Source organism: Macrosteles quadrilineatus, unplaced genomic scaffold (genome assembly GCF_028750875.1).
Source record: "Macrosteles quadrilineatus isolate MER2022 unplaced genomic scaffold, UCM_ALF_1.0 Scaffold_2__2_contigs__length_208266976, whole genome shotgun sequence".
In the NCBI taxonomy this organism is placed as follows: Eukaryota; Metazoa; Arthropoda; class Insecta; order Hemiptera; family Cicadellidae; genus Macrosteles; species Macrosteles quadrilineatus.
Genome location: NW_026542595.1, coordinates 191,697,224 through 191,709,321, shown reverse-complemented (window position 1 = coordinate 191,709,321; position 12,098 = coordinate 191,697,224). Strand labels below are relative to the sequence as shown.

The following is a 12,098-nucleotide window of genomic DNA, read 5'->3' as shown; positions in this document are numbered from 1 at the left end:
TAGGCGGAATTCGAATCAGGAACTCCAATACATAAGTTTGCATCCTAACAACCAGATCAATCCCTCAAGAAAATTTACATAAGCAAATACAATTAGTACAACTTTGCTATTGCAAACATTAAGACAAATGTTATTAATCCATTGTTTAAGTACCTACTGTTCTTCTTACTGATAGCCTTAGAAAAAAAACATCAGTGCTTTTATAGCACGCACATAGTATTTGCACATTCAATTTGTCATTAATACTGACGTAATTTTGAGGATAAATTATCAGGCATGGACACAAAATATATCAAAACTAAGTTATACTGTAGTATTTATTGGAAGATATTAACAAGGATTGATAGTCTACCTGAATATATTTGTAGATCGTCAACTGTTGAACTGCTACGTACCATTCTGCAGTGGCGGATTAATCTTTGTTTACTTTGATGTTGTACTGAAACATTAAAGTAAGCTGGTATGTTAAGCTACAGTAACAAAAATTGAAGAGCAATTAACTTATATTTATGTAGAAGGATAATAGTTTGAGCTTAAAATTGCAAAAACCATATACTAGATACAGTTTTGCTTCTATTTTTTAATCTTATCTTTTGGTTTGTAATAAAAAAAAAACTTTTAACGTAATATTCCAAATAATATTTTTTATTTATCTCATAATGGAGTGTGAACAAATTATTATTCAATTTTAAAATTGTTATTACCGGTATCATATTTAGTTCCGATATTTTTTACAGCTTTGTAGCATTGCCAATGATGCAAACAAGCTTTGAAATAACACATGTAGAAACAGAGTTTTTAACAAGAAATTATCTGCGTAGGCCTACTTAATACTAATTTTGTTAACTGACTAACCATAATAACCATAATAAGCTGTGAAAGAAAAAGCCGTTTTAAATACATTTCAAATATCATTGCCTTTCTCTAGTAAGTAGAGTAAACGTCTATGAATGACATTTTAACTAACTTTTTAAAATGCAGTTTAAAAGTAAATGTTGGGGGTATAAGACTATATACCTCACAGTTGCAAAGACTGTTTCGTAAAAAGTCATAAAAGGGATTCTGCACATCTACAGGCAAATGTATTTCTAACAGTATGCTTAAATTTTCTCTGCGATACACACGAACTGATAAAAATGGTTTTCAAGAACATCCTTGCCTATTAATATATAAGATTAAAAAGCTAAAGCACGTTCTATTACAACACTATTTAACTAAAACACTGAGTTAAAACAGTTATTACAAAAGATCATACAAAAACTAAACAATAGTCAAACTAACCTGAACAAATTTGGCTCTTGCACAAGTGAGATGTTTGACTGCAGCTTCACATCTGTCCAAACCTTCTACATCTGGAAAAATTGAGTTTTTATTGGTTATTCGGTTAGTTATGAAATACCAGGTTCTATTCATACAGTAACTAAGTAGTTGATTTCAATGTTTTTCCAGAAGTTTTGAATTTTCACATGTCTATGTCAAAGTGCTACAAATTGTACTGATATTTTTATTTATGCATTTAACCTCAATATTACATCCGAAAAAATCCAGTGGGCAGTTTTCGCTGGTTCCACCCTGAGAATACCAATTTCTTTTTTAGTACAATATTTACATCAGTAGCTAGAAGGCTACAGCTGATTAACTCGATGCAGGCGACTTAAAAACCATATTCAAAATGTCCATCTAGCCTATGTTATTATCTGTCTTACAGTGCAATTTAAAGAATATCCCTTACCGATTTTGCTGCATTCGTCTGCCGATGCCATTGCCTTTTCTATCATTTCGGGCTGTTCCTCTAATAACTCGCTAAAATACTCTTTTGTTCCTTCTCTGTTGTATTTCCCTTCTGAATCGTACTGTAAAGTAAATACGAAATTAAAGTACAACTATAAGATTTTGTGGGTAAGGGGATACAGTTTCAGTTCAAATGTTAACAATAATTTTACTTAAGCGTTCATAGTTTTGATTCGCTTGGCAGTCTATTAAAATTTAAAACAACAGGTAATTTTTGTTAGTTTGATAATAATTATAATTCAAAGTTTATCGTTATACCTTTATATAATACTTGTGCAACCAACTTTTTTTATATAGGAAATTATTAGATTAAAACTGAAATGGTTGTTTGTTTTCCTTTTGAAGTTTTATATTCATTACTAAAAGCGTTTGTATTTATGCAAATCACTATAAAAATGTATATAATTCAATTCAATTAAATTGATTTTTTTCCAAAAACTACAAATTTACAAAACACATACAATTTAGCTACCAAAACCATTTATGCAGCAATTATCATATTTTTTGTTTTATTATTTTTCAGTGCTTTTTTATTCAATCAGTCTTTTGTTTCCCTTGTTTTTCTGTAAGTAAACTATACCATGACATAGAGTTCAATAATAGACCAAACCAATCATTGAATTTAAAGTAGTCAGATTTTAACAATAATTGATAAACAATGAAAAAGTAACAGTAATAAATGAATTTAATAATTAATAAACTATTAAAAAGTAACAATAATAAACATTTGGAACAGTGAACAACAATGATAAAATATAATGAAACACAGTTATTTTCAACTCAGATCTAGATATAAATTATTTAACTTCATCTTTAAAACTCGCCAGTAACATATATTCCTCAGCTGTACCGCTTGTATTTAACAAGAATTGTATATGTATACCATGAGTGTGCATATTAAATATGATTTTTATAGAGATGTGTAGTTGCTTAAATAGTTGGTACTCAAGCATCCCAAAATGCTAAGAAAGATGGAATGTTAATGAACATTGATAAAGAATTGATTATAGTAGGCGGAAGCATATCAACGTTTTATATCAATTTTGCAACCCATGTCTTTAACATTACTATATTGAGCTTTTAAGAAGTATTTTGATTCTTAATAATCAAAGGAACAAATATTACACAGGGCTAACTATGTTTTATTTTCTTATTTTTGTAGCCTACATATTAAAAACATTTTTTATCCGTCACAATATTTATGCCAGACCAAGTCAAACGTCCTTTTGACTGTATTGTATCTTTTATTTTTTAAACTTGTAAATTGTTATTTAAAATAATGACACTACCTTTTATCATCAAAGGAATATTACTAATATTCTGTAATCTTCCCTCTTGGAATAATTATTTATTAAGTGTTTTTTATGTCTAACATAATTACTATAAGGAAATGAAACTGAGAGTAGTTAATATTGACAGTGTTAAAGAAATTGTACGAAAAACTTAAGGCCATCCTTCATTATGAATTCAATGTAGAAATCTCAACCATGATATTTAAACATTTGTCAATGGTAACTATTTTCATAACTCAAGTTTAAATAGTTGATATAATACTTACGATTTTTTCAGTTCTCATCAAACAGTCGACCAAGCACTAAAACACATTATCATAATTAATTAGTTGTTAACTTATATTAGAGATATTGGCAATGAATAATGAAATGTATAACTAAATTTAAAAGTTCAAAAATTTTTAAAAACCTAAATCATTATAATTATATACTCAGCTTAAAAAAAGAAAATACAGCAACTGAATAGTTTCGACTAAATTATAGATTTTATTTCACACTCAATTCAACTAATACTTAAGTTTGTTTAAATTTTTCTAAATTGAATTTGCACGTCGCCATACATAGCATAACACTCTTTTGTCGGCTCATCATTTTGTGTCAATTTAAGACAATAGTTTAAAGGAATGTTTGTCTAAAAACGCTTGTGCTAGTGTCCTTTACTTAGGCACATGTGTTTTTAAATACTCAACACTTAGGACAAACAAATAGAACGAGGTATTTAAACTGCAGTTCGTCCTTATTGTTGTCAATTTACTACAAATTAGTAGGCAAACATGTTGCCAACTGTTAGCTTCCGAATTATATGAAGGGGGTTCCACTTGGATGAAATAAATAACATTGCATACTAAAACGTTTTAAATATTTCTTTGAATTTTGTTAACACCATATCCAATATCATACTCACCATCCCTTTGTCGCTGGTAGGCACAATTTCTTTCCTCAGAACTGCCTCCATATCTACAAGTTAACGAAATTAAATTTTAGCAATAGCGGTTTAAAATAGGTACAACGGATCTAATATATATTGGTAAAAAATATAAATAGTAAAATAATTATATAGACTTATTTTTTTCGTAACTTTTGTTAATGCCATGTACTAAAAGTACATAAATAGTTTTAATTATAATCGAAAATTTTGTAATTTTAACGTCTTGAATGTTTGACTTTTACATGTCATTAAAATCAAATAACATTTGTTTCCGCTTCGCAAATTTGTTTGTTTGTGTTGTAGGACAGTTAAAATACATAAGTTAGTCTTACCTTCCACAGCACCTGTTTCTGCTACACATACTTTCCAATTTTCCTTGGCTTTGACCCAGTTATATTTCCCCTAGAATCCATATCAATATAAATTGAAAATACAATTTAGGTATTCCACCACCTATTATGTATTGTTTTAGGTTATCGCAGTCCCAGGCAGTTATATACTGTACAGTAAGTGTTTATGGGGCAAATACAATCTTATGACAAATAAGTGCATTAAGTATAATAAATTAATTTATGTTTTAATGAAATTACATAAATGTTGATTTCTATTAATTTGGACGTATACAATACAGTAATTGAAACTTCTGAAATTATATTTGTCAAGGGTGTAAACTTTATTAATAAACTTTGATGTATAAGTTTGATCAGGTAGACTAGCTCAATTTTACTTAATTAATTCGATTATTTGTATTAACGAAAGGCTAGAATGGTTCCCTAAATAAAACTTTAAGATTTTGTGATATAGTTCACTTTATACAGTTACAAGGAAATGTTTAGAATATTTAGGGGTATTTTTAAAGTATTTTTAATATGTATTCCGGCTCTAAGGGTGTTATGTAGTGTTTGAAAATATTAGAAATGATGCCCTTAAAGTTAGTATCAACAGATAAAAATATCTGGATAATATGCTATTTCTTATAATATCGCTAACATAATAAGAATCAAACTAATAAAACCTGTTTATAAATTAATCATGCATAAACACCATTGACTATACACATAAACATAAACACTGTACTATTACACTGTACATACTATTAACACTCATATTAGTTAAAGAAAAAAATATTATTTAAAATCCACCCTCAAATTGACATACCTAATCATTTGAAAACAATCTTCACAAAAGAGCAAAAATTTTATAAGTGAGCATATAAAATTACTCTCCTCCAAAAAATAGCTATAAGATAGATATTGTCTATACATTATGTTTCAAACTGAAAATTGAAACTGAATATCAAGATTAACTTCGTTAGACAATAACGAACCCAAAGATTGGACAGTTCCCTTCTAAATTGCAACAAATTCCAAAACATTGATACACACAATATACAACATTAACGGTAAGCCAATATAAACCCAATCACAACAAATACACAAACATACCTCGACAAAGGCTAAGGCAAGACAAAGTACAACAACGCAGTCAATGAAACCCATTGTGTACAGCTCACAAGACAATGATACAATATGTACCACGATGGTCAAGAGAGGTTTTATAAGTCGGAAACACATTGCATAAGGTGTCATTGGCGGAGTCATCCTTGTGACACCGGTCATCAAAGCGAATTACTATGCTAACCCCACGGATAATAACTGTGTTTTCTGAAAGCACTCTTTGGAGCCCGGCAATTAAAACTGCGGATTAAATTTGCGTGATTTATTAAGCTTTGTTTTTGCTCGTCTGACCGGCAAAAATTGTAGTCTAGCTGTGATTGTAAGTGAAAAATGTGTAATCAGGTAATTGTAGCATTTTGTAATTGTAGCACTAATTACACAGCTAAATGGGATGTGTGTTTTCTTGAATGTTGTTGTGAAAGAATGAAATACTGATTTCATAGAGGCTTAAGTTGCGATTTCAAAATATATTCTGTCTTTTAATTTGGCATGAAAACCCTTAGATCCTCAGAAAACCTTGGAGTTCTTCATCATTAAATAGTTAAGCACATTTTCATCATGTTTTCCTTTTAATTTACGAATACAAAACGTTTTTTTTTTTTGTTTATTTTCGCTTGACTCAAAACTGCAAGGATAAGCGCAAAGTAGTAAAGTACTTGGTTTTAAGGTGCAGGTCTTTAAATCCATCCATTCTGCAATCCGACCAAGGCGTTCATTGTTCATTTTAGGGTCGTTGTTCATTGTTCATTTTAGGATCGTTGTTCATTGGTCATTTTAGGATCGTTGTTCCTTAGGAGGTTCTCTTCTACCAAACTCTGTCACAGTCGGATAAAGGTTCACTCGTTTGTCGCTGTAACCACATAAATTTATGCGTCTCTGTCTTGGGGTCTCGAGTTTAAATCCTGTTAATCAACAATCGCTTTTATTTACTTTTAATGCTTCTTTGTGACTCGGTGGCAGAGCCTATCTTAAGCTGTAGGTCGACCTAGATGACCTGTACCTGTGTATGTAATCCTGTGATAATACCTGTGATGTATGTAACCTGTGCATAAGAGAATTTTCTCTATTAAAAGCCAACCAACGAATAGATTTTACTAATAGTTTAATTATGTTTGTTGCATTTCGCCTAATATTATTCAAACACATTCTTCTGTTTGCCAAACTGACATTATTAAACAAATGCTGAACAGAAATTTTAAGAAACCATTGATAAACAAAACATTTAGGCTATATGACATGTTTAACGATACCAAAATATATCAATCATTTAAATCGAATTTGAATTGAATTGAAAAATTTTTTATTGTTCTTTTCAAAATACAATAGGTACAATACAATGTATCTTCATAAACTAAGGTAATACATAAGTATTACGTAAGCTATTGTATTTATTCTAATATAAACCTTCAAATAGTTCCTTTAGTTGTCATTGTCAGTGTTTGAAATGTAGTTTATTTTTCCACATAAATAAAACCACACAGACTATCTAAACAGGATTAAAAATAAAAGACTTTTTGATCAGCATAGAACGTGTTATTAAATTTACGAGAAGTAATATAAAAATACGTCTAATAACACTTGAAACATATTACGTGTAAATAATACATTTCAAGTGTCATTAGAAGTATTTGTATTTACTTTAAGTATTGATATGTTAAAAATAAGTGTTATTGTTAAACAAAAACCACACCACAAAACATTGAAATGTTTACAACATGATGGTTAATCTTTGTTGATATTTTCCCCGCGACGACAGTTTGAGTCTAGACATATAAACAGAACAAAACAAGTAGATGTAATTCTGTGTAATCACGTTGTATGCTACTGACATAATGTGCACTTTGGCTTTCAAACCGTCTGCGCCATGCATTAATTAAATTACCCATTTTATTGTAATTAGAATGTTTGTACAAAAAGTCATGCAACTATTGACTGAGAGAGAACGTGGTTAGGAGACTGCAGTTATCTTATTTTACATTACATTCGAACATTTCATGTATCTTTAATCAACCCACTTTTTAAGGTTAAAAATGTCTACTTTGCTATTTGATCTGTGATGCTAGGGGTCTGATAATACCTAAATAGGAATGATAAATCTAACACCATACGCTTTCTAAAACATCCAATATAATTGTTACATGGCTAAAGGAAACTGCTCTTAGTCACTTACGGTTTGAATTTAATATAGTACCTATGGCTCATTGTTAAAAATTAGTTCACTTAATCAAAGAATCACAAAATTAAACGATAAAATATTTGTTTAACGCATATCACAACACAAGATATCGAAGATTTTGGTCCTTCGAGCAGGATTTTGATGCCACCTTTTATCACTTAACTCATACCCTATCTTTACAGGGAGTAGGCTCCTACATGAATAAACAACCTACAAATCAACCAAGGGATTAATCAATATCCATCCAGGTTTTGAATTATTTCACACAAATTTTTGTAGTTTTAGTAAATGGAAAATACATTCAGTCTTGGCTACTATACGAGCTAAATAATAACTCTATTTATAACCAGATCAGCTGTGCTATCAGAATGTGCCCCGATCCGTCTGTTGAGGTTGGGTGGTTTTTATAACGGTTGATGAAGCTATCTTGAATCGCTTGTTTGAAAACCGGCGAAGATAAAAACTTTTGCATTTCATTAACATGTTCAGGTTTCCGTGTAGGGATAAGATAGCCGTGCTTTATGGAGCTCCTTTTTGCGTCCTGTTCTTCATCTTTTGAAATACGAAGGTCATTGGCTTGTATCGTGTGTAATTTATGAGTCATTGGTTTTTAGTGTTTATTTGTACGGGAAAACTTATCTCAACTATTCTACCATTTATTTATGTAATTCTAACCCCCCTCGCAAATTTTATTAAATCAAAAGTTACTAAGCCACTCTTATCTTACTAATATTATAAATCTGAAAGTTTGTGAGTTTGTGTGTGTGTTTGTGTGTGTGTTTGTGTGTGTTTGTGTGTGTGTTGCTCAATCACGCATAAACTACTGGACGGATTGGGCTGGAATTTGGCATGATGATAGCTCACATTCCCAATTAACATTAAAGCATATTTTTATCTCAAAAATCCTTTTGGGCTCCGCCCCAGTGGCTATGTAGTTCCCTATGTTAATCTTATGAGTATTCATATTTAAAGGGAATTAAAGAATTTAGCCAGCTGTTTCAACTTTACAAGTTGGTTCTATAATATCATAGACAAAATGATTTTGTCTATGATAATATGCAATAGCATTAAAAAGTTATAAGGTTTCCCAACAGGGTGCAACACAATTTTTATTTTATTTTTGCATATATGACAACAGCTAATTTGAACTAAGCAGCAACAAAAAGCTGTGATACACAATGAGAACTGTCAAAGTAAGATTGTTTACAGTTAGGTTTGAGTTTTTAATTTAATGTATAATTTGTGATATTGTGCGAATGATTGATAATTTTTTTTCTATTGTTTAGGTGCAGTGGTAGAACATTATGGCAATGGTAGATGTGTTATACTATATCAAACCGTAAATCTATGAACCAAATTTTATCAAACTGTGTCCTCCCCCCATTGCAAACGCAAAGCTTGAGTATAACTGCAATAAGCATTTTATACTTATATATGCCAACCCCGTACGAAGGACGGGTGCTCTGCTAGTATATATTTTTTGTTTTATTCAAATTGCTGTATAGTTGATCAAAATGCTAACCAAAATGTAAACACGTCCATGTAAATGAAGCAAAGGTAGTGTTTTTCTTTAGGTTGTCATAAAGACCAACGATTATTTGGGTACCAAAGAATTTTTGATTCAATTTGTCATTCGATCCAACGGCGAAAGCGACCAACGTGCCTGTGGTAATCGAAACCGTGATTTATCGATATATCGATTTATCGACAGTGAGGAACGTGGACAAGAATCCATGTCTTCAATCTTTATCAATCGTTCTTTTCAGTGAGAAATATTTTTAGTGCCGTCAACACACGACTACCCACACGACACTTAACTGTCGAAGACGGGAAAGCAATATTTCAAGAATATGACGTACCATCGAATGAGTTATGCAGGATTCATCATACAATAATAAGCCTATGGTGTTAATAATAATTGTTGTACGAAATTTGACTCTGTAACTTTCAATAACAACTATGATGTCTTTAAAATTAATATTCATACCGTAAGTTTATTTAGGATAAAACTGTTTTATTAACGAACTAGAATACGCCGGCTTTGCCCGACATAGCTGTGCGAAGATAAGTAAATTAAATAAGGTGACCCATGCGCATATTGCACAGTTTAATACAATCCAAAATTTCTTTCTGAGGCAAAATTAAGCAACAGTACAATGTCGGTACCTTTTTAAGATTATGCTTGCTTATTAGGTGAATAGAACAACTTAATTACAATAATTTTTTTGATTTCAGATCTAGGTACACTTTAAAGAGTGACTAACCTACCTCAATCAGGTCAAAGATCTAAAAAAACTGTAGAATATTTTAAATACACTAAATTGTTTCACCTCTTGTTTACAACCTTTCCGTAGTTAATTGTAAATATTCAACTAAAGGAACAGCTGTTAAATTACCATTCACAATAATAATGCTTTTGTGGCAAATAAAACAAGGTAAATGTACAATCAGTTAATTTATTTTGATTTCACGAACCAATCAAAACCATACCTTATAGGCGAATGTGATGATTGAAGTGACCAATCAGAGTTCAATATCCAATTGCATGATCACTCTTATAAAAGAAGGGGTAAGATAGGGGCATATTTAAATCTCTTATTCTTTGAGTGTTAGTTTATATTAAAATACTTGAAAAAGATAATGTATTTTATAAATTTGGTTTATCTTTTTTATCAAATTAATATCACAACAATCTAAATGGTTTCATATTCGTGTAAGTGTTTTGACTCCAAGGAATGGAGAGGATTTTTTGGTTAACTTTAAAATAAACTTTTAGGGTCGACACTTTAATTACCAGATAATACCCGGTTCATTTAACGGTACAACAGGAATTAATTTTTTTTATTGTAATACAACGTGATTCAGAGGCTATAAAGATCCAATAGCGGGTTTGAATCCCGTCGATTTCCAATTAATTATATCTGTGTGATAACGATGTAAAGCAGTATGTCTGACTTCATCTTCAGCAATCACAATAGAACATATCTCTAAGTGAAATAAACCTCTAAATAATATGTTGTTGTTATTTTATTTTTTGTCTTTACTAATAATAGAAATGATGAGGCACAGATGTTATTGAATACAATGTTTCATGGTAAATAAGTGGTTACAAAAATTCTTGAGGGGTGGGGATTCATGCAGACTGGATCAAAAGATTTCTTTGAATTTATAAAATGCAATAAGTTAAGATGTAGATGTTAAGATGTTAAGATGTTATATATAATAATAATTTGGAAACAATATTTTAGTAAGATGGTTCATTTTCTTTCTTTTTTTTTTGTTAATATTAATAAAATATGGAGGTATCTTTAGTCCCAAAATGGATCCTGGAGATGTCTATAGTTTGTGTTAATAATAAATGGAATGTTCTCACCAATCTTCTATAATAATAATTTTCTTCTGAATAATGTAGCCATAAATTCTTCTTTCTTCAGTTAATTTGGATATTTTAACAATACTTTATTTTATAATTTCACAATTTATTTATCACAACTAATAGTTTCTGTACGTTCTTCTTGGATACCTTAACTACACTGTCACTCTTCATAGTTGTAAATCATTTCTTAAATTATGGGGTTCACATAATTAAAAACATGGTTTAATTTATTAATAATCTTGATCCCAGATGTATGCTATTTTAATTGTAGGAATTGTTTGGAATAAGTTAATAATTTTGAATAAGCCAATGTATAATTTTGTATTATAAATTATACATATATGTTGATACAATATGGTTTTACTAATATTAACAATGAACATGAATAAATATTAAAAATATAACAATATTTAGTTTGGAATTTAATTAGGCCTAATGACTATATTTATAAACATTGGTTTTTGAGTCATTACATAAGGTAAAAGAACTCTCCCTGGAATGGATAAATATCTACACGACAAATTGGAATAAAACATCTGCCATCATAAAGTCCAATTATTAACGACTACTTTTAATCTTCGGGGTTATCTTTAGCTGAGCTTATAATTGACTAAAAAGTTTATTGCCAAATCCTAAGTTATAGGATTTTGCCAGCTTACCGGATTTGGACCCAAGTCCAAACTATAAACTGGACTTAACGTCAACCAAAATGGATTTGCAACTCTCACTCTATGATGGACGATCGTGTGATTAAATATGAAACGAAAAAGTTTTGTAGGTGCAAAATGTGTAGGTTTAAATTTGAAAACTTGTTAAGAGAATACTGTCTAACATAACTTTATTGTATTGCTTGATTCAAACAACCTTCAGTGTAAAGACGAAATTAATTCTGATGAGTAATTTTATCAACGACCTTTTTTTAACTAGCCATTCTAATTCAGTTCTTAGAATTGAAAAGATTCATTAAAGCTTTTTTACTTACTTTACAGTATTGCTTTGTTACTTTACAGTACAAGTTTACAGCAATGAGAGTCAAGAATTGAGAGAAGAGAAGTAAAACTTTAATATCTCGTCAACT

General features: G+C 30.1%; 1 protein-coding gene across 1 annotated transcript; it reads right to left on the bottom strand.

Moving 5' to 3' along the window:
• Window positions 1–290: 290 nt before the first annotated feature.
• LOC128988080 (uncharacterized) lies at window positions 291–5,535 on the bottom strand. The gene is made up of 7 exons (XM_054409277.1): window positions 5,457–5,535; window positions 4,344–4,413; window positions 3,988–4,040; window positions 3,350–3,385; window positions 1,733–1,853; window positions 1,282–1,352; window positions 291–439 (listed from the first exon to the last, which is right to left on the bottom strand). The coding sequence occupies exons 1-7, from the start codon at window positions 5,508–5,510 to the stop codon at window positions 413–415; spliced, it is 432 nt and encodes a 143-aa protein (XP_054265252.1). The 5' UTR covers window positions 5,511–5,535; the 3' UTR covers window positions 291–412.
• Window positions 5,536–12,098: the final 6,563 nt, after the last annotated feature.

Coding starts and splice junctions, on each gene's coding strand:
- LOC128988080 (XM_054409277.1), bottom strand. CDS start 5,510: ATGGGTTTCATTGACTGCGTTGTTGTACTTTGTCTTGCCTTAGCCTTT. Junction 4,414..5,456: donor TTGCCTTAGCCTTTGTCGAG/GTATGTTTGTGT, acceptor TATGGATTCTAG/GGGAAATATAACTGGGTCAA. Junction 3,386..3,987: donor CTACCAGCGACAAAGGGATG/GTGAGTATGATA, acceptor AATGTGTTTTAG/TGCTTGGTCGACTGTTTGAT.